Source organism: Phaethon aethereus, assembly GCF_964289735.1.
Source record: "Phaethon aethereus genome assembly, chromosome: 3".
Classification (NCBI taxonomy): domain Eukaryota; kingdom Metazoa; phylum Chordata; class Aves; order Phaethontiformes; family Phaethontidae; genus Phaethon; species Phaethon aethereus.
The window spans coordinates 116,167,715-116,189,869 of NC_138576.1; the positions used below are offsets into that span (position 1 = coordinate 116,167,715).

The following is a 22,155-nucleotide window of genomic DNA, read 5'->3' on the forward strand; positions in this document are numbered from 1 at the left end:
CCATGCCACAAAAATGGAGACATGTGACCTGACAGCTGCCTGCTGCTGCTGCCAAAGGGAGAGGGAAAGGTGAAGGGGAAGAGCTTAGCGTGGACAATGAGTTATATGCTGTTTCTGGCTGCTTGAAGGAGGCTGTGATGCTTGCGTCTGGTTGTGGCTCTCTGAAACAGCACTGAGGCGCTCCGGTTTTGTCTGTGTCTCTGTGTAGGGCTACAGGAGCAGTACTATGTCCACCATGGTGTACCCAAGGGAGGAGAAATTGGACAAGCTGAGTCAAGAGGAGATCATCTCCAACACCAAGCTGGTGATGCAAGGGCTGGAAGCACTCAAGAATGAACACAACTCCATCCTGCACAGCTTGCTGGAGACCATCAAGTGCCTGAAGAAAGATGAAGAAGCCAATCTCGTGCATGAGAAATCCAACCTGCTCCGCAAGTCAGTGGAGATGATTGAACTGGGGCTTGGAGAAGCTCAGGTGAGAGTGGTGGGTGACCCCCTGTGAATTATGCAGGACGGGCATGTGGCCATTCCCCATAAGCTGCAGGGGCAGCAAGGGGCTGAATGTAGAAGGCCAGCATGACGCTGAGGGTGGGCCCTAAGCGTGTTTGTGAGGGAGGTACAAGACTGTGGTAGTTACTGACTGGGACTCTTGACAAGGTGATGATGGCATTGTCCAACCATCTGAATGCTGTGGAGTCGGAGAAGCAGAAATTGCGCGCTCAGGTGCGGAGACTGTGCCAGGAGAACCAGTGGCTGCGCGATGAGCTTGCCAACACCCAGCAGAAGCTGCAGCGCAGTGAGCAAACTGTGGCTCAGCTGGAGGAGGAAAAGAAACACCTTGAGTTCATGAACCAGCTGAAGAAGTATGATGAGGATGTGTCACCTTCGGTATGCCCTAGTCCTGTTGAGCAGCCACCTTTGAGGGCGGGGGAAGTTGGACCAGCAGGGTTGTTTAGGTGTGATAGTGTTGCCCTGGATTTTGCCCCTTCCCAACTACCATGCATAGCAATGTCTGTAACTAAAGGGAGCCTGCGTGGGGCAGAGTCTCTGGAAGAACATGGAATGGCATGCCAGGATGTGGTGGTGAAATTTGAATTTATTAGTTTTTTGGGGGGAAAGATGGTTGCAGAGACAACAGGGGGAGTTGCAACAGGGAGGAGAGTTTGGCAGCTGACTTGGATCAGGCTGCTGCTGTCTCCTCTGAGAACCAACAGTATTGTGATTTCCATCTTCTCAGGAGGAGAAGGAGGGCGACTCCGCCAAGGACTCTCTGGATGATCTGTTCCCAAATGAGGAGGAGGAGCATGGTCCTGGACGTAAGTATTTGCTCTTGTATAGTTGCTGGCTGTCTCTGTTCAAGCCTGCTGTGCCAACTGTGCCCCTGTTTATTCCTCTGTGCCTGCAGTGCCCCACCAGCACAGCAGTGCAGTGGCAGCTGCCCAGCAGGGAGGCTACGAGATTCCTGCACGCTTGCGCACGCTGCACAACCTTGTCATCCAGTACGCCTCACAGGGACGCTATGAGGTGGCTGTGCCACTCTGCAAGCAGGCACTGGAGGACCTGGAGAAGACATCAGGCCATGATCACCCTGATGTGGCCACCATGCTCAACATTCTGGCACTAGTGTACAGGTGAGCATGGTGGGGAGGGCAGGACTGGGCCAGGAGAGCTTTCTGCCTCTCCCATTTACCAGGACAGAACATTCTGATGACAGGGAGCTCCCTCAGCTTCCAGTGATTTGCCTTTCAAAAAGGTTTTGGTACAAATGAGGTATTTGGACTGTGAAACTCCCCGATATAACTAGGGACTGGCTAAGGTAAGGAGGAATGGAGAAATGAAAGGGCTGTAGGGGCTTGATCTGTGTGGAAGGAGGACTGTTATTTGTAGTTCTGCTTCCTGTGGGCTGTGGTGTCCAAATCCCAAATAACTGCTTGGCTTTGCACTGCAGGGATCAGAATAAATACAAAGAGGCAGCACACCTCTTGAATGATGCCCTCTCCATCCGTGAGAAGACTCTGGGCAAAGACCACCCAGCAGTGAGTGTCTCCTTCCTTTTTCAGTCACTTCCTTGACCTGTGGGTGCTGCTGGGGCTAGAACAGTGCCCTTATGGTGTGTCTGCAGCTGGGCTACCAAGGATAGCAGCATGCTCTGATGTGAGGGGTGCTGTTTGCATGGTGTGGGGCTCTGTTTTACTGCTTCATATATTTCCTGGTGTCATGTTCAGTATGGCCTGTCAGGACTTGGCTGCTTCTGGATCCTGTGATGTAAGGATCTTCTTCCTCTAGACCTCCTTCTCTTCAGAAACAGCTGTACTGCAGGCATGAAGGAAATGGGACAGTCACTGCTACTTTTGCTTGCACCCCTTGTTTGGTCCCACTGGATTCTGCTTTGTTTCATGGAGAAGTTTATGTCTCTGCAGGTGGCAGCAACTTTGAACAATCTGGCCGTTCTCTACGGCAAGAGAGGGAAGTACAAAGAAGCAGAGCCACTGTGTAAGCGAGCCCTGGAGATCCGTGAGAAGGTACATAGACATGTCCTGGAGGGACTACAGTGTCTACTAACTCCAGGAGTCTGCTGCAGTCTTTAAGTGTTGACTTTTTGTGGCTTCTTTTCTTTTTTTTACCCAGGTCCTAGGCAAAGACCATCCTGATGTGGCCAAGCAGCTGAACAATCTAGCCCTGCTGTGCCAGAACCAGGGCAAGTATGATGAGGTGGAGTACTATTACTGCCGGGCCCTGGAGATCTACGAAAGCTGCCTGGGTCCTGATGACCCCAATGTGGCCAAGACCAAGAACAATCTGGTGAGACCCTGGGGAGAGACCATGTGGGGATGGGGATGGTGGCATGGAAAGGTGAGGTGTTTGGAAGACAGAGAGATAACTGCAAGGGGGGTGGGGGCAGAGTTAATCTGTGTTGCCCAGTGGGGCTGGAGCTGTTTTCTTGGTTGCAGGCCTCCTGTTACCTGAAGCAAGGCAAATACAAAGATGCAGAGGTGCTGTATAAGGAGATCCTTACCCGTGCTCATGTGAAGGAGTTTGGCTCTGTGGATGGTTTGTACAGCAGAAGCTGTTGGGGCTGGGGAAGGGTGAGCAGTTTGGTCTCCTGGCTCTCAGCCTAGGCTTGGCTGGCTCTGGTATCCACTAGCAGAGGGATGGGATGCCTTGCAGGGACCCTGCTTTGGAAAGCCCTTGAGACACTGCCATTCTAGTGTGTTATGCTGCTCCACCTCTTCTCTCAAAAGCAGTCTTGGAGAGCTCTGGCTGTCAGTCTTTACTGGGTTGGGAATAGTTGTGGCTAAAAGGAGGAATAGCAAGTGGCACAATCATTCCCAGGCATAGGCTGAAGTTTCTCCTGTACGCTTGGCACAGATATTCTGCCATGGGTCGACTTGTTCCTTCCTTCCCCTGTCCTGCCCTTGAAATGTTGGTTGCCTTTCTTGGGGCTCTGGCCCAGGGACCAGGGGGATCTGGAAGCCTTGTCACTTCCCTCTGCTGAACTGCTGGCTCTGGGGACAGAGTGCTGGGCTGTGCAGGAGGCAGAGCCCTAGTGGAAGTGGCAGACCACGAGGGTGAGGTGGTCAGTGGAGCTGTCTTGCATTCTTCCCTACACAGATGAACACAAGCCAATCTGGATGCATGCGGAGGAGAGAGAGGAGATGAGCAAGGTGAGTCTGAGCTGATGGTGCTGCCTGTTGATAACAGCAAGAGCCCTGGAAAGGGGAAGGAGATCCAAGGGTTTTGACTCTCCTATCACAACCTCCTTCCAGCAGTCTGAAGAGCTGCCATGGCCACTGATGGAGGCCAAGAGGGGTCTGGAGAGTGGGCAGAGAGCATGGCTGCTCCTTGGGGCAGCACAGAGGGAATGCCCATCAGAGAGCTTGATGCTTTTCCTGGGGCAGGAGGTTATTCAGTCTCTCAAGCCATGCTGCATGCTCTCTCTTTTTGCTTTAGTGATCCCTCTAGGGCACACAGATCATGGAAGATGGTGAATGCCAGAGGGTTGTGCTGCAGGGCCTCGGTCATCTGTTCCAAAGACCTGCTAGTATCCAGAGCACAACCTGCTTCTGAAGCAGCCCTAAGGCTGCCAGGGGAAAAACACAGGTCAGGAAGAAACTGCTGCCATCACCATGCTTAGGAAATGGAGCCAAACCTCCTGAAAAAGATCTCTGCACAGGGCAGGCCCTAGCTGTTTTATGTCCTAGCTGGCCTCTGAAAGAGCATAGACATGGGTTGTGGTTGCCTTGGACTAGGCTGAGAGGCAAAGAAGCTGTTGCTCTTGTTGCCCAGGCCCTGCTCTATGCTCAGCTGATAAATGCAGCGGAGTCCTATCTCTGCTTTTCCCAAGCTTAAGACCTCACCTGCTTTTTGGTAGGTGGATGAAGCAGCAGAATGAAGGGCTCTGGTCTAGTCCTCTGGCTGCAGTGGGAGCAGACACTGTCTCTCTCCTTTTCCTTTGCCTTCAGAGCAGGCCTCATCGCCTACATCGGCTCAGGCGGCAGGTGGGCAGGCTTGGTTTAGTGACTTGTGAGTCCTAAGAGCAGGGCACTGGCAGCCGCCTCCCATCAGCATTCAGTGTCTTCCCATTGAACTGTGCAGTCTCCAGTGCAGGGCAGTGCTCCACCTTGCACCACTCTGGTTGCTGCCCTAATGAAGGCGCTGCTGCAAAGTTACACTTTCTGTGGCTCATCCTATGCAGGAGAAATCAATGTTGGAGTAGAAACCAGACTCCCCTTGCCCCATCTGGGATTGAAACATTTCTGATGGTATCTTTGGAGAATTAAGAGGTCAAAAGTAGGCAGCTGTAGTGTGGAGTTATGCTCCAGATAATGCAAGCTTTGCTATGGGGCAAGAGAACAGGCTCAGGGACCTACAGTTAGTGAGACCTGTTTTACAGCCTGGGGCAAGGGCTGATCCTCTTTCCCTGCCCTAGGGGCTCCTGTTCACCAGGGCAGCTGTGCCCCTGGCCCATGGCATGGCCTTCTTGGCCAGGTGGTGGTAACCACAGACCTCCTTGTATTGCTGGACCACTCTACTTTGTGTTGTGTTTCCACATCTCCTATTAAAAAGCATCAAACCCCTCTTGCAGAGCTTCACTTCTTATTTCCTTCACTCCTCTTTCCTCTGCTCTCAGTGGCAGTGGGGGAGGCAAGCTCATGCCAGCAGCAAGGCCTTGGGCACAGCTGGCAGCCCTTGCCTTTGAGGCCCTTTCTGCCCCAGGGGATTTGATACCTTTCCCCTCGGATTCAGCCACCCTCTTAGGGCTGCCTCTATGCAAGTTTCAGAAGTGTTTTGAGTCCTGAGCTCTCCTATCCCTGGGGCCTGCCCAGGCTGTGTAGGCTCTGGCACAAGGAAAGCCACATGTGCCTATGGCTCAGGGAGACTCCAGCATGTGGGGTAAAGATCTGAGAAGTGCTGTGGGACTGAGTAAGAAAAATGGTCCCCATGAAGACTGTTTCTTCTGGGCTAGAGTCCTTGCCAGAGGGAAAATGCTGCTGTGGAGCAGTGGCACCCTGCTGGGCTCAGGGCTGAGCTGAGTGCTTCCTGTGCAGCTCCTGTGTCCTGTGGATGCAGAGCCAGGGGCATGGCACGCTTCCAGGTGCTTGCCACGCACCAGGGTGCACAGTGTGTGGACAGGCAGCTTTGCTCCCACAGCAGTAGCGATTCCTGCCTGAAGGTGCCATGGTCGCTACCAACCCAGGGCAATGCTGGCTAGCAGCTAGTGCCCTGCAGAGTGGGCTGTCCTGGCCCTAGATCTTTCTCCTTGAGCATCAGGTCTGCCCCGTCTCCTTTTGCTCTGGCTAGCAGTCTTTTTGTTCCTGGCTGTGGCAGGCCCAGCCAGCCAGCTTTGGTGTGCAAAGGCTGGGCATGGAGGGGAAATGGCTAGCTGGGCTGAGCTGCTGTGGGGCAAGCCTGACCTTGCAGGCAGAAGGCTTGGATGTGGCTGGCTGAATCCTTTGCTAACCATGGCTGAGGGATTTAGTGCCCATGATGCCCAGCATGCTAGCGGTTTTGTTGGTTGGGGTTGGTTTTTTGTCTCCCTTTTGCATGCTGGGCGTGGTGGGATGGGGTATCATGTCCTCCAGAGCACCGTGAGGATGGGCTGTGTTGTCCCTGCTGCCTTTGGTACCATGGAAGGGGTAAGGAGATGGGATTATGCTCCTTGCTGGGGTGGGGACAGGGGACATCACTTCTACTTGTGGCCTAAATCTGTTGCAGCAAATGGGTTTTCAGCTTTCCCTCCAGGAACCTCCTGGGCTTCATCACCACATTTGCACAGTGTGTTTCCAAAGGCTGGGCTGGTGCGGGGCACAACCTGTAGCCTGACCCTGGTACCCAGTGGGAGAGCACAGGCCAGAGAATGGCAGTAGGCATGGGGCTGACAACTCTCATCCCTCCTTACTCTGTAGAGCAAGCACAGAGACAGTGCTCCCTATGCTGAGTATGGCGGCTGGTACAAGGCCTGTAAGGTTAGCAGGTAAGATGTGGTTTGTGGGCAGCTGTGGAATCTGGAGGGAGTGGCCCCAGTGCTCCTGCTCACCTTCCATCTGTTACTACAGCCCAACTGTGAACACCACTCTGAGGAACCTGGGTGCGCTGTACCGACGCCAGGGCAAGCTAGAGGCAGCTGAGACCCTGGAGGAGTGTGCAGTTCGCTCTCGGCGGCAGGTAACCCCAGAGGGACCTTCCCTGGTGGAGGGCGCATTGTGAGACTTGGTGTGGCAGGTCATGGCACAACATTTGGCTTGTGGTGTGGTAAGGGACTCTTCTGGGCCTTGCAGCCTCTGATATCCTTGGTTTACATTCCCATGATACCAGAGCAGCTTGGTGGTTGAGGTTGCATTTGTGCAGGGGTACACATGTGTGCATATGTTGTGCATGGGTTGTGCATGTGCAAGTGTGCGTGGATGGAGCAGATGTCTGTGTGTGTACATGTGGGGAAGAAGGTGTGTCTCTTTGAGTACAGAAATAACTGCAGCTGGATTAGGGCAGATTACTGGGCTTTGTCAGCTACTGAGGAGATCTGCACTCACTGGGATGTTTTCTTCCCACTAATTTTTTTTTCCAGGGAACACACTAAGGATTTCTTTGAGTACCTCTCATCCTAAAGTCCTCTCAATCCTCAAATAATAAAGTAGGAGCTGTAAGCACCTAGCACAAAGACTGAAGGACAGCAGAAACTTTCACACACCAAAATGTGAAGACAAAAAGCTGTCAGCTTTGGGGTAGCAAGCCCTTGTACCCCAGGGTGGTTTATGGCTTGGTGGGGGGCTCATTGAGCTGGGAACCCAAACACGGACTGCTAAGTGCGGGATGGCATTTTGCTCCATCTTTGTGCTGGAGAGTTTTGGCTGTGGTGGGGCAATGGCCAAGAGAGGGGACGGGAGCAAGCACAATGACGGCACAGGAAACCGCTAGAGGGAAAGAACACAGAAGGGCAAAACATGGTGCTTCCTTATCCCTTTCTACTTGTAGGGCATTGACCCGATCAACCAGACAAAGGTGGTGGAGATCCTGAAGGAGGGTGATGGCACAGAGAGACGTCGGAGCCTGGGGGGCAGCGTCAAGTACGAGAATGCCACAGACGGTAGCGAGGAAGTGAGTATGGGCGTGGAATGGAGCGGGGTAAGTACAAGACACCATCAAGAATGGCCTCAGCTGGCTGCCAGAGGGAAGGGACAGCCTGGCTCAGGGCTGTCCCTGCGTGGCCTGTCGTGGCATCCTTGTCTGCCTCCATTCGTTCCCTGCACACTTCCTTCCCCTCTTTCTTGGCATGAGCCAGCCAGCCCGCAAAGGCACATGTCTGGGCCTGGCTTCTGGTGTACAGGCCAGATATCCCCAATTGAGGGCTCCTGCTGCCAGGGGGCTGCCAGGCCCTGGCAATGTATAGCATGAGCTGGTCCTGGTCTGCCCTTAATCTTAGCCTTGCAACCTTATTAACATCTCTCCCTGCTGCTTCTCTCTTGAGGCCCTGGCTGAGAGCATCGGCCCCACCTCAGGCCCACACAGCCTCTGTGAGCAGCTTGGCTGTCTGTCTTGCACTACGCCAGAGGCGATGCTGAGCTTGGGGAGTGTTGTGTGTGTATATGTGCTTAGTGTGTCTGTGACTGAGTGACTGCAGGGCATGGGAATAGTCTGCAGCCAGAGTCTTTGCTGTCTTCCCTCTCCTGGTCTCATGCTCTCCATGGGCTCTGGCCAAGCAGAGGTGGTAAAAAGCAGGTCTTTGTGGGATGCCAGGCCAGGCTGACCAGTGGTGGCAAAAGAGGCTGGTGTTAGCTGAGGCACAGACAGGATGACCTGGATGTAGGCTTGCTCTGAGACTGTGGGGCACTTTGGTCACTAGTGCCGTGTTTGGAGGAAGATAGCAGTCCAAGTCTGGGACAGGTGCCTTTTGTCTTCTGCAAGGTGGAGGATGGAGAAGAGGCAACAAGTGTGCATGGTGCTGGTGAGTGCTTAGCTCGAGGGCTGATAGAGCTTTTAACACTAACTATTCTTCCTGCAAACTCTAGTTGAGAGCATAGTGTAGTTGGATACCCAGGGAGTGTTGCAGCCTGGCACAGGTGACACACTGAGCACACAGAGTCCTTCACTCCCTCCTCACATCTGCTGTCACTAACCCTTCCCCACCTAGCTCAGCTCTATCCCCACCTGCATGAGCTCCTTCCATTCCTCCTTCCTCTTCCCTGTTGCCATGACAGCCCCTCAACATCCAAGCCTGAAGCCTGCTGGCTCTCTTGATTGTGGATTGTACCCAGGAGGCAGCTGGAGGGGAACTGGGGAGCAAAGCTTCGAGGCAGCAGGGCTGTCCCCTGTCCCAGCTCTTGGCATCAGGACTGAAGAGGGTCCTAGCCCTGGCAAGGCACAAACCCTGGGCCCTTGCACTCCATGTTAGTAGAGGGGCTAGACAAGCACAGAGGGAGAGCTGCTGGTTTGGATTAGGATCACCTGGTCCCTGTCCTGTCTCTCTCTCTGGTGTCCCTCTGTCATTCCTCCTGGCTGTGGTTGGTGTTGGGTGATCGCTTTGCAGTAGTGACGGTCTGGGAGACCTTCCTGACAGTCTCTGAGCTGATCATCCCAAGGCAAGCAGGCAATGCCACCCTCTCCCCCAGCCTGACCCAGCCAAGGGGAATGGTCCCTGCTTACATGACCCTTCCCCAAGAGGCTTGGCAGGGCTTCCCTGGCCCAGCCAGCTGTAGGCAGAGGGTTTGAGGGTTAGCCCAGCATCTTGGGGGACACAACTGCTGCCATGTGATGCTCAGTGCTTTTTCCAGCCTGCTGCACACATAGCCATCCTCCTCTCCCCAGCTAGTAGCCCGGCACTGGGCTGCCGCTCCCCAAAATAGGAGGCTGAGGCAGCTCCCACTGCTCCTGTCTGTCACAGCTAGTGTTCCTGGTGCTGGTCTAGAGACCTTGGATATGCTGTCTCAAGGTAGTCTCTGCTGCCATCCCTTAGCTGTCAGCTGCTGCAGGCAGGGCCATGGGAGGCCATAGGGTGCCAGCAGTCTTGGTGCCCTGCTGCCAAGGGCAGCTCTGGAAGCACCCCAGGGCCTGGACCCCAGCTACTTGCTGCCCAGGTAATTGGACTGGGAGAGCCGGAGTCTGGCAGGAGAGCCGGGATGGCACCAGCTCAGTGGTGCTGAGGCCTTGACAGGCACCCAAGGCCCAGGAGCAGGGAGCTGTCAGAGCAGGAGGCCCAGGCTGATCCTTCCTGAGCTAGCTGCTCCTGCCAGCCTGCTAGAGCATGCTGGCAAAGATGTGAGACTGCTGTTTCAGCCTCACAAGACTCCCTTCCTGTCCAGATGTGGCCTGTTGTCTCTGCATGCAGCCTGGGCCCTTCCCCGCCTGCTCCCTGGGTGTCCTACAACCTCACGGCCTTGTAAATTGTGTCTTTCTCCTCTCTGTGCACTAGGCTTAAATGCCTCCCGAGACTCCCTCTTTCCCCTCCACTGCAATCACCTGGATGTTTGTGTTGTATCTTCCGACTTTTCCTCCACACCATCCCTCCTTCCTCGGCAAGAACTCCACGCCAGTCCCCCAACCCTCCCGGCGCGCGAGGGCACCGTGATGCCTGCAGAGGAGTGCCTGGCCATGTGGCCCAGCTCCAGTCCCGTGGCCAGCAAGAGCAGGAAGAATCTGCAAGGAGCTGCCTGCTCCCCCAGGCCAGGGCGATGGGCCACCATCCCCTTGTGTGCTCCCACCCCCAGCCTGCCCTTGCACATCCCTGGGGACCAGGCCTGCAGGGGATTGTCTTCACTCCAGGCGTGCCGACTCCACCATCATTAGACATCCTCAACCCTCCTAGCTTGTTCCCTCCATCTCTGCAGAGGCCAAGACAGAGGCATGAAGATGGGCGCCTGTTTTGGGACAGAGAGGCCTGGCCTTGGCAGGGCTGTTGTGTGCCCAGTTGCTTTCTTCCCTGTAGGCTTAGCTGATGTTAGTGCCCTGTAGCAAACCTGCGCTGGCCAGCAGTGAGCTGGGCTCTCCCTGCAGGACAGGGCAGTCCCTGTCCTACTATCCTCCTCCCTGCTGAGCTTTGCAACCCAGGGGCAGCATGTGGGTGTCTCTGCAGGGGCACAGGAATGTAGGGTGGCCCATAGCTACTGTACATCCAAGATGAGATGAGGCGGTGACAGCCAAGGGCCATGCATGGAACAGGGACCTGCCAGGATAAGCATGTTTTGTTGCAACCTCTTGACCTGATGGTGTAGCCAAATTCTTCACCTGATGGCATTAAGGGGTGAATCAGCTCCCCATTGCTCCAGGGTCCCCAGGTGTGGCTGCTGGGAGGGGCAGGGGTGAAACTGTTCCTTGGACGCAGAGGAAGAGTAGGAGGAAAGCAAAACTTTTCTGCAAGGGGCTAGGCCCCAGGCCATTAGAAGTGGCTGCATGGGGAATGGTTTGGAGCAGAAAAAGAAGAGGAGAAAAAGGAGGTGCAAAGAAGGATGTGAGGAAAGGAAGAGCACCCCAGGGCTTGGGGTGCTCTGAGCATGTGGGGGCAGACAGGATGGCTGGAGGGAGGTTTCCACAGGAGGAGAAGGGGCCAGGTTGCTCATGGAGGAGGTCAATGCTTGAACACAGGACTTGGCTTGGGAGACTTGGTCCCTAAGGCTGTGACTCACTGTCTGGCTGTCCCTAGCTAGGTGGGTGGGAAGTCTGTAAAAGTCTGTAACCCTGATAGTGCTAGGAAGACAATGCTGACCCTGTGTGTGTGTGAGTGGCCCAGTGCCTCTGATGGGACTCCAGTCCTGCACAGGGTCTGGTGCTGTCGGTCACTACTGGGAAAGGGCCAGACCACCACTGCCGTGAGCCTCACGCTCTTGGGTGCACACCCTCATCCCATCTATAGGAAGTGGACATCCCTGGCCCTCCTACCTGGGAAGAAAGCTGGAGAGGCTGCAGCCAGGAGGACAGAGCCCAGAGGCCAGTGCAGGACCCCCTCCCCTTCTTATTTATTTAGCTGGATAGTTTCTGTCATGCTAGTCATCTGGCAGGCTGTGATACTAAATATGCTTGGATCTGTCTGGGCCTGGCTTTCCTATGGTGGTGCAGAGGCCTTGGGGCACATGCATGCTGATCCCTGGGAGCTTGGCTTGCTCAAAGGAGGTTTGTCCTCAGACCATGAGGTGTGGAGCCCAGGGCTGAGTGCTCTAGGACTGTGCCTTCCCTGCCTCTCTCTCCCAGCACTGCTCCATGCTTCTGGAGAGTGGTGAGTCCGCAGTGCAGGATGCATTCAGGCCTCAGTGCCACCCGCTCCTGTGCTTTGCCATGTCCTGGATCTGGTGCTGTAACAACCATACCTCTGATTAAAGGTAGACAGACCTGAACTGCTGCCCTGTGCTTCTTTCCATGCTCTGTAGGCCAGCGTCGGTCAGCCCTGGGGTGGCGGGTGCAAATACTGCTGGAGCAGGTGCAGGGGATGCTTGGTGTCTCTGTGCAGGGGGACATCCCTGCCCCCAGGGCACCTCTCCTAGGCTGAGCCCTGGAGATGAGGGACCCGACTCTACTGTCCTTCTCCCTAACATCCAAACTGGGATTGCTACTAATCTCAGTTCTGTAGCTATGTGTGTCAGGGCTGCCCTGGGGTGTCTGATCTTGAGCCTTCCCTAACAGGTGTTTCCATTAGCTGGAGAAATACCCCATTGTGTCCCCCAGTGCTGAGCTCCATGTGCTGCTAAATCCTGCCAAAGTCCTCTGCCTCCATGCAGCAGGCAGAGTGGGAGCATGCAGTGGAGAGTAGCTCAGTAGTAGAGCTGCTTCTTTTTCTTTTGAGTGTTCTCATGCTGGTGGGTGCAGTGGAGTGGGGACTCTGTGGTAAACCAAGCCCCATAAATGTTCTGGGTTAAAAATAACCCTGCAGAAAAGGGAGTCGGAAGAGAAGGGAGGTTATTTTTAACGCAGCATGCAACAGCATTTTGTTCTGGTGTTGGTCTGCAGTCAGTCTGCATCACTGCAGCTGGGGAAATGTGGCTCCATCCTCCAGCCCTGATCCAGAGCATACTTCCTGGCTGGATCCTGCTGCCCTTGTACCATGGTCCTGTTCCCCTGCCCCAGTAGTGTTCCCTTTTCCACCCCTGGCTTGTGTGGCCTGGCAAAAGGAACAGTGCCTGGCCTGGCAGTACCCTGCAGGGAGGGTGGTGATCCGGTGCAAATCTGGTGGGGAGGCAAAAGACACCCCAGCCCCACCCCTGTCTGCTGCTGCCACATGCTGATGGCCAGCTCCTCCAAAACCTGCTCAGGATGCCTGGTGCAGGAGTTGAATTGTTTACCTTGCTAATACTTTTGGTGCTGTATGCACTCCTGGTGAGTGGGTCCCTTGCAGCAACAGCACATGGCTCCCAGTTTGGAAATCTTTCATCATGACGTGAAAGTGAGAGAGGTTCAATGCACTTGGCTTATCCAAGAAGGGATGAGATGAATACCAGGAGAAAGGTTTGCTAGTAGGAAAGTCCTGTTCAGCTCTTGGAGAGCTGTCTAAGGCTGGATCAGTTTGGGGTAACTGAAGTGGCAAAGTGTTGGAAAAGCCTCCCCCAGGGCCACAACCCATAGGGGTCAGCACAAGGGGGTCACTGGCCTAAAGCAGAGACCCTGCTTACCTACAGAGCTGCATGGACAGTCCTGGGGCAATCTCTGCTGCCAGCCTGGGCCCCAGGGCATTTTGGTCATTTGGAGTGATACAAAGAGGCTCCCCACACATACTCGTAAGGAGCAGAGGGCTTCTGTGGTTGCCTTATCTCCATTTCTTCTGCCCTGATGTGCCAGGGACCATTGGGTTCAGGAGCAGGGAGGACTGCTGTTATGAGACTATCAGAGCAAAAGTAACTCCTCATCAGCAGTGGTGCCACAGCCTTGTGTAATGAGCGTGCCTGGTCACAGGGGAGGAGCTTGGTGCCATGATGGCACAGTGGCATGAGGTGGTGTCATGCTAGCAGCCTGTGCCTCGCATGCATGTGAAGCTAAATGCAGGAGGTGGGCTAGAGCCTGTCAATGGCTGAGAGTGCCTTTCTGAGTACTGGGGACTTTTGGGGGCATGTGGGAGGAAACAGGCTGGGGAAAAATATTTAGGGCTGGTTTTGGTCTTTGGAAAAAACAGGTAGCTGTAAAGATAACCCCTGCCAGTGTGACCCTGGGGCAGCTATTGAGGCCAGACACAGCTAAAGATGGGGGGGCCAAGAAGAGTGGTACCTCCTTGGCAACACAGTATTGGTGCAGCCAGATGAATGCATCCCAGATGGATCTGCCTGAATTGCTCAGCAGGCTCAAAGCTAATTGTCTTGGAGGTGTTAGAGACGGGACAAGGCCATATGTGCATGTGGACTGGTCATGTCTGACATGAGTAAGCCTGCAGGCCTAGTGTGCAGGACAAGAATGTGCATCAGGGTGAGTACTCGACGGAGATGAGGAATAGCAATGGCATGGTGAGGAAGGGCAAGGGGAGGGTGAAGATAGTCTCCAGCCAGCAGCAAAGGAGGAGGGAGTCCTTGAAATGAATGTCCTGGCAGCATGTTTTGGTCTGATAAAAGTACCCACAAACTTGGGGCTCCCATCAGGGCTTGGTGCTTCCCTGGCCACTGGGATCTCCTTTGTAGCTGCTTCCTGAGCTGTTGCAGATGGTGGAGCTATACCGTGTTTGAGCAGGGCTGGGGGGATGCCAGTGCCATTTGTACTGGTGGCCTGGTGCAGGTCAACAGCCTGGCTGGGTGTTGGGCTTGCACTGGGCAGGAGGGAGGATCGGTCTGGATGAGCCAGGCCATGATGGTCAGGGTCCCTGATGGTCAGGGTCCCTGATATGGTCATCATGTCCCATGGAGAACCAGGGTGAGGGGGAGCCATGTAGTGAGCAGTAAGCCTGCTCTGGACCAGGGCTAAATCCTCAATGCAAGCAGGCAAGAGGGTGTTTGGAGCCAAGCCCAGTTCCTGGCCACTTGTCTAACAGCATTCTAAAGCCTGATCGGTGCCACTCAGCCATCACCCCAACTTGTGTCTCTGTGTCCAGGATGGCAGTGGCACCCTCCAGCGCAGCAGCTCCCTGGGGAAAATCCGGGATGTGATACGGAGGAGCAGTGAGATGTTGGTCAAGAAGCTGCAGGGCAATGGTCCCCTGGAGCCTAGGAATACCAGGTAGGGACCAGGGTTGTGAGGGCCAGACTGGGTGCAGGGCATGTGGAGGCCCTGCCACCTTAGGGGTTGGGTTCTGGCTAGGCACAAGATCAAACCTTTTCTCCTCTGCTTTCTTGTAGCATGAAACGAGCTGCGTCATTAAATTACCTGCACAAGTCTAGTGATGCTTCGTTCGAGGTAAGCACCGGGCAAGTAGCAGGGCTGGTGCAGGAATGGGTGCTGAATGGGGGGCTGTATGGCTGCATCTGGCTACAGGGGCTGTAGATAGCAACACAAGGTGGGGAGGAGCACAGCAGGCCACACGTGGTGCCCGAGACCCCACCAGAGGTGTTCATCCATGCAGATGTACTCTGCTGCGGTGTGGGGCTGGAGCTACTCTGCCTTCCCAAGAGGTGACCCGGGCTGGTGCCCCCACTGCACCCCTGGGCAGCTGCACAGCCGCTCTTTGGAGATCATAGCTCCAAAACTGAAGGTGTTGCCTCCACGTAACCATCTCCCTGCCTGCTGAGCTCAGCAAACCCTCCAGCCACAGGATGGGAGCAGGGAGGGAAGAGGTCGCCACCTCATGGAGCTGGTAACAGCACTGGGAGAGTCCCGGCTTGCAAGACAAGGGGTGCAGGAGGTGGTCTGGCAGCTTCGGGGCATGGGTGTGGATCGCGGGTATTAGTTCTCATGGGCGATGTATTTTCCAGGGCACCCAAGGCCTCCGTGCAGAGAGTAGAGGCCTCAGCGCCAGCAGCATGGACCTGTCCTCCCACAGCTCCCTGCTCTCCTCCAACTGACCCGCCTGCAGGTGCCCCCTGCATCTGGCTGCTCTGCTTGCTGGTGCACCACAGCTCTGCGCTGCACGGGGCAGCACCCAGCATCCTCTGCACATCAGCTGCTCTCTTTTCCCCACCACCGGCGCTCGTGCCCCTGTCTTGACGGTCCTGGGGGGGGGGGGGGTCCGTGGGCGCCGGGAGGCCCTAGCTAGTTTGGGAATTGCAGCCCACACGCATGCTCCTCTGCTGCACACCCAGGGCCGGCAGCTGCGGAGGCAGCACGCTCGGCATCAGTCGCACACGCTAGCCAGGTAGCAATGCCAGTCCAGGGGGCATGAGACAGCCCCGGCCAGGGCAGGGCGGGAGCGCTCCAGGCCGCACCCGACCCTGCCCGCTCGCATGCCCCAGCTGCGGCGAGGGAGGAGCGGGCCGCTGGGGAGCACGGGCGTTGATGCGCCCCGAGTTGGTCGATTGCTGTACTTTTATTTTATTAAATAAAACCGACCCTAGAAGCGACCACGGCTCGGCCCTTGGGGGGGGGCGGGCGCGGGCGACGCCTGCCGGGAGAACAACGGGCGCGTTTGCAACGGGCTCGCAAGGGAGGGGCCTCGTGACGACAGATGTGACGCCACTGGGGAGCGGGGCGGGGCGCTTGCCCGCCGGACCGCTCGCTTCCGGGTGCGGGGTGGGGAGGGCTATGGCGCGCATCACGCTGGAGGACCTGGAGGGGCTGGGCGAGGAGGCCGCAGGCGGCGGCGGGGAGGATGGCGAGGAGGAGGAGGAGGAGGGGGCGCGGGGCCAGTTGTTCGCCCACTGGCAGGCCGTGGCCAGCACGCACCGCGTGAGCCTGCCCCGAGGTGAGCGCTGAGCCGCGCTGCGGCGAGGGGCCCCGCCGCCGGGCCAGCCTGGGGGTGCCCTGAGCTGGGCCGCAGAGGCGGTGCGGACGCGAAGGGGGGCCCTTCCGGGGCTGACAGCGCCCTGCCAGCGGGCATCGGGCCGGGCGGCACGAACCGGGGTTGGCCGGGCCGGGCCGGGACGAGACGGGCCCGGTACGCCGCGGGACTCCTTCTGCTCTTCAGCCTGGGCGAGCCTCGCCTCTCCTGTGCTTTGCCTTGCAGACATGGCAGGCCCGATCGTCCAGATGACCCGGCACAACCAGGCTCGCGAGCCTGTGCCGTACGTTACTCTCTCGCAGCATGAGAAGGTGAGGCCTGCTCCTCTCCATACAGCCAGGTTTTCGTCTGCTGCCTGCCTGTGGTGAGGCTGGGGCAGCTGCTGCTGCCAGCCTGGGGAGCAGGATGAGCATCTTCCTTGCAGAGAGGGTGGCCACATGTCGGCTTGCATACACCGGCCTTGCAGAGGTTTCTGCAGAAGCATTGCAGCCAGGATGGCAACTCTGGATTGGTGCAGCATTCAGCCTTTCCTGCATCTTCTCCTACCTTGAGTAATGGCAGTGCTCAGCTTCCCAGTTCTTTTTTAGAAATTGGACTAGTCTTGCTGCTTTCTCTGGTCTCTTGGCTTCCAGCTGCTTCTGTCACCAGCATATCCTCTGCTGGGGTGGGGTCATCCAAGAGAGTGATTTTTCAGTTCAGAGCTTGCTCCCTGTTTGATCAAAACACCTTGTTGCATAGCTCAAATTCCTGATGGGTTTGTGTTTGTGCTAGGGGTTTGTGTTCGTGCTAGTTATGTGGCTACTGGTTGAGCTGGAGATCTCAGCTGGCACAAGGTAAGAATGCTTCTGTGTGGAACACAGTGCCTGTGGCCCTGGCTGTCAGACCTGAGCATGTGGTGGTGTTTGTCACAACTGCCAATTCAAACATGGTAGCTTCTGCCTGAAGATCTCATGTTCTTGCCTGGCAAAGTTGCACACCTCCTCTCATCTCTTGCACAAAAGGGTGCTTCTGAGCTTTGAGAAATAATCGCAAAGAAACACTTGTCAGACTGGCTCCTGTGTCTCTGCAGGCTTGGTTGGGCTTGCTACCAAGAAGAAAGACATCTGTCAATTGTCCTCTATGTGAGGAGAGCTTAAGCAATTTCTTCCAGGCTGAGGTCCAGCACTTCTGCCTGTAAAACGTCTGAGCATGTGGGTTGTACAGCTCTGAACTGGGCCTTCACCACACTCCCTCTTCCCCTGTTCTTTCTTCTGGGTTCCAGAGACTTTGTCTGGGATCTTCTCTATCTATGCCACTCCCAGGCAGGAATGGGGCCTGACGATCTTCTGTTGCTGTTGGCATCCCTTCTGTGCCTGAGGAGGATTCTTGGAGTTTGGCTCTGGGGCTGGGTGACGAGATAGGAGCCCCTTCCTGGCATTAGTGCTGATGGGACTCTGGAGCTGAGGCCCTTAAGGACATGTTTCCCAGGCTTGGTCAGGTTGGTGGTATTTAGTTGCTCCTCCTGAGCTGTCAGTGCTACAAACCCTTATCCTCTTGGAGGCCTTGCTCTGTCAGTACTCGGTCAAATTCCCCAGCTCACATTGCAGGGAGATGTTGCCGCTGGGTCTGTGTGAAGCATCTTCACTCTTTCTCTTGGTCAAGTCTCATCTTCTGGATTTGTGGTGCTTAATATGAGGATCAGGCTGTGGAAGGACCAGACACCATGCCTGCTGGGTTGATAGGTTTATTTGCAGGTGTGGCAGATGAGAGTTGCAAATAGTCTAGAGGGATCAGCAGTTTCCTTGCTTGGAAGATGCTCTTGCTCTGCTTTGCTTGGTGAGAATAGCAGGCATGGCCCCATCTAGAGGGTGAATGTAGTGTTTTGGGGGCACTCTTCCTGGTCCCCCACTGATGCACGTGAGCAGCCCAGATACCTTCCTTCTGCCTTTGGTTTGGCTCTCTACTTAGAGGCCTGATTTGGGTGGAGGCACAGGGAGGCTGCACTCGGTGTTCAGGCTGGTCACAACTTCCTGGTTCATTTACTGCCAGCACAGTTTGGACAGGTGCCCTGAACATTGTCTCATGATCTCTTTAATCTGGATGAAGAACAAGCTGAGGGCTGCAAGGTAGGTGCTGGCTACAACGTTCCAACCCTTCTTTATGCAGTACCTGTGGTTATAACCATGTCATGAGATGAACTATGAGCAGATCCAGATGCAATTTTCCCACTCCCCCTGCCCCCCTTCTGTGTTAGGTTTGTCCAGAAGACTAGGCATCTGTGCTGGAAATAGAGATTCTGACCCATCCCCCAAGGTTGTCCCCTCTGGACCAGCTGGGTTCACGTCCCTTCTTCCTCTTGTCACTTCTTGGTGCAGGAGAAGGATCTGAGAGGAGTTTTGTTCCAACCCCTTCTGGGTGTAGAGCTCTTCTGCCAGACTTTCCCTTCTACTGGGCAGAACGCTTTTAGCTTTTTATCTTTTGTGCACACATTGCTCCAGGGAAAAGGTGTTGCACCTGAGAATCACGTCAATCTTACTGGAGGCCTTTGGGTGCCTGGAATCAGGAACATTCTTGTGAGTAGGCAGGACAGCTACTGGAGAGGAGCAGAAGGTCCTGTGCCCCCTGCTAAGGATATGCTGCATTCCTTGTGCATGCCAGGAGCCTCCAAGCCTCCCTGCACCCTGTCCCCTGTCTGTGCTTTTCTTTTTGCTGACTTTTGCCCGGTGCTGTTAAGTGTCCTTGTCTGAGGTGTGTGTGATGCCAGTTCCCCTTACCTTCTCTGGCCATCCCTGCCAATCACTGACTAGCAGGGGATCTCATTTCAGCAGTGCCCTGTCTTCCCCCTTCCTGCCTGTTAGTATTGGCTTTGCCACCCAAGTAGTGCAGCGTTGCCAGTGTGCTTAACTCTGACTTGGCTTGTCTGTGGCCCATTTCAGTGCGATGAAGCAGCCTATGAGGAGCGGCAGTACCCAGCTGGGAAGTGGGCGTGTGTCACCAAGGGGGAGCCCATGTATGAGCAGAGCATCTCCATGGGCTTCATGAAGCTCATGCGCTACATCTGCACGGAGAACTCTGTAGGTGTGTGTAGGCAGGGGCTGGAGGGGGCTGGCAGGCTGCACAGAGGGAGGGCTCTGCCATTCATCAGGAGTGGGGAGGAGGGCTGTCACTACTGACCCAGCCATCTCACTGTGCCCACTGCCTTTCTACCTCCTTCCAGGTTGCTATCTGGGCATGACAGTTCCAGTGCTCAACGAAATCCACCTGACCAAGGAGGGAACTGAGCTGGAGCGAGAGGTCGTAACTGCCTATTATCTCCCGGGAGAGTTTCAGCAAAACCCCCCTGTTCCCACAGACCCTGAAATCCACATCACGGAGAGGGCACCACTCCGGGTTATAACCAGGTGACCCCAGCACCAGAGGTGTTTTATCAGCTCAGCAGAGGTGTAGGAAATCCCTGCATGGCTGCTGTGGTTTCTTGAGCAGAGGGATGGGAGCCCTGGCTGTGGGAAGGGGGAATGTACCAGCTCTGTTGCTTACCTTACTGCCTTTGCTGCAGGGTTTTCTATGGGATGACCACTGAGGAGACGATTCTGCGAGAGATCAGTCTCTTCTGGGAGCTCTTGGGCTCCACAGACACTGTGCTCCGGGGAACATACATTGTGGCTGCTTACGAAAATCCCAGCATCCCTCAGCGCCGCAATGAGATCTGGTTCATCTGCCGAGCTGAGTGAGTCCCTTCTGTGACCGCAAACCACCCTGTGACTGGACCTGGTGTAGATGGCAGTTCTGACCTAAAGCAGACGAATGCACATCCTGACCCACCATTCACCCACAAAATGACAGATTAGGAGACTGCGGGGTAGGTTTGCACTCTGCCCTGTGAAGACCCAGCCAAGGGAAAACCCGCCTGGTCTGCATTTCACCTGTCCCCACCCAGGGGCCAGCTGAGGCTGGAGCTAGCACTGGGGAGAGACCCTGCAGCAGACTCCTAGTGGGAAGGACATGGTGGGGGCTTATGTAGTAAGCAGTAATTACGTGGGCTTGTGCAATGTGCTAGCCTGACCTGGGCTTCTTTCAGCTCTGAGCTGGGCTTGCAGAGGTGTGCCAGGCATGCTAGTGGGGCTTGTGGTTTGCAGAATCACAAGCTGATGGAGTCTAGAAGGCAAATGACTGTATACAAGGTGTGGAGCTCTGTCTGGACTCTGGCCTACTTCCTGTGAGAATGGCTGCCTGTCCTGAAACAAAGCCACTGAAATGCTGCTATAGGGACAGTGGGGTGCGAAGGGGCAAAGGGCTCACCACAAGCATGATGTGGATCCTGAATGTTTCCTGCTGGGGTGGCTCTCTGGCTGTCACTCACCATCCCTCAGCCAGGACCAGCGTGCTGGCAGCCTTTGTGCATCAGTTGTGGGTGCTGTTTTGTGTACCTGCTGCAAGCTGCGAGGGACAGGTCCCGACAGCAGCAGCAGTGGCACCACTGTGTGTTGTGTTGTGCATTGGTGAGAGAGTTTCATATCCATGAATACCGACATGCTTTCGTGGGGGAAGCTGGCAGTGCCAACAGTAAATAAACCCAGCTCAAACCACTTCAGCTGCAGATTGCTGATGGTGGAGATGGGGGTTGTCCCGATTGGCTTGGGAAGAGCCCTGCTCGCTCCCTGATCAAGATGCTCCAGGCTGCAGTTGCGGCTAATCAGAAGGGCTTTAATTTTGCTTTAATGTTTGAGGTTATGGCCTGGTGTTCAGCCAGGCATAGCCTCTGCTTTGCTGCACAGGCTGCTTACATTGTTGCTACAAACAACTGTGGCCACACTCCCCTGCAGGTAAGGTGGTTTTCTGTTGGATGGGGTCTGCTCTAGCCTTATTTTTCCCCTGTGCAAAAAGTTGGCTCCTTTGACTGTACTGCAGATGAGCATCAGATCTGCGGGGCTGAGAATTCAAATGTGACTGCAGTCATGCTCATTGGCTGCAGGAACTGCTGTACTTTTGCAGAGATGTGCTTAACTGGCGTGGTGTGGCTGCTGCTGACCAAGGATTTTCCTCCTGCTGTAACTGGAGGTGTGCTGTGTGCCTCACCTCCTGCTGGTCAAGCTCTGGCTCTGGCTCTTTGGTCCTACAATGAAGCTGGCGGGGGGAAGGGAGGGAAGGCCAGGGCCAGTTCCATGATCTCATTGCCCTATCAGTGCAGGTGGCTTCTGCCACTCCATTTTCTAGTCAGGTGCTGTTTGATGCCCTGTCCAGGCTGGCTTGCCCTCTGGCAGTGAGGGAGCCCGGCTGCCCAGCCTGTGGCTGTAGGGAGAGCAGGGCCAAGCATGTTACACCCTCCTCTTTGAGGGAGCAAGGTAGCTTCAGGCAGTCTCTGGGCAAGCACAGCAAGAGCAGACAGTGGTTTCCCGGGTATCTTGTGGTACAGTTCTTGTCCCTGGGGCAGTAAAGGCAGGTAAGGCTGGGGAGGTGCTGTGACAGCCTGCAGCTCTGAGTGTTGATGTGGCAAGTGCTCCTCAGATAAGAGGGTGATACGTGGATCAGCAGTGCTGTGCTCACTTCCCTCCTGGGGAAGGAGCAGCAAGTCCCTTATGAGAGGCTGGGATCAGGTGGCTCAGTGTCAGTGGGAGAGCAAAGTCAGACAGCATGTGTGGGACAGAGACCGTTCCTCTTCATCAGCTGCTTTGGTTGCTTGCCCATAGCTTGCAGGTAGAAATAAAACTTGCTTTCTAGAGCTTGCTAAATAGGCTACCACTTCCTCTGAGGCTGCTTGGTCCCCAATCACAACCAGAACAGCTTTCGGTGACAGGAAGTGGTGGCTTCCCTATGAGGGAGGACTGGTCTGTGGCTACTGGCAAAGCTGCATAGCCATGCAGCATGCCAGGGCAGCTCTGTGGTCTCCCAGGCCCTGCTGGAGGTAG

General features: G+C 55.5%; 2 protein-coding genes across 2 annotated transcripts in view; both read left to right on the forward strand.

Moving 5' to 3' along the window:
* Nucleotides 1–226: 226 nt before the first annotated feature.
* KLC4 (kinesin light chain 4) lies at nucleotides 227–15,398 on the forward strand (the record flags this gene model as incomplete). The annotated part of the gene is made up of 15 exons (XM_081998238.1): nucleotides 227–475; nucleotides 658–888; nucleotides 1,238–1,316; nucleotides 1,406–1,631; nucleotides 1,949–2,036; nucleotides 2,421–2,522; nucleotides 2,629–2,802; nucleotides 2,952–3,051; nucleotides 3,613–3,665; nucleotides 6,408–6,475; nucleotides 6,558–6,666; nucleotides 7,474–7,623; nucleotides 14,492–14,616; nucleotides 14,736–14,793; nucleotides 15,309–15,398. The coding sequence occupies 15 exons, from the start codon at nucleotides 227–229 to the stop codon at nucleotides 15,396–15,398; spliced, it is 1,902 nt and encodes a 633-aa protein (XP_081854364.1).
* Nucleotides 15,399–16,141: 743 nt separating this feature from the next.
* The window catches only part of PTK7 (protein tyrosine kinase 7 (inactive)), a gene marked incomplete at both ends in the record, with an annotated part of 39,496 nt that continues 33,482 nt past the window's right edge, over nucleotides 16,142–22,155 (forward strand). The window contains 3 exon segments of the mRNA XM_081998620.1: nucleotides 16,142–16,218; nucleotides 16,496–16,574; nucleotides 16,578–16,581. Of these exon segments, the coding sequence (XP_081854746.1) occupies nucleotides 16,142–16,218; nucleotides 16,496–16,574; nucleotides 16,578–16,581 (160 nt within the window).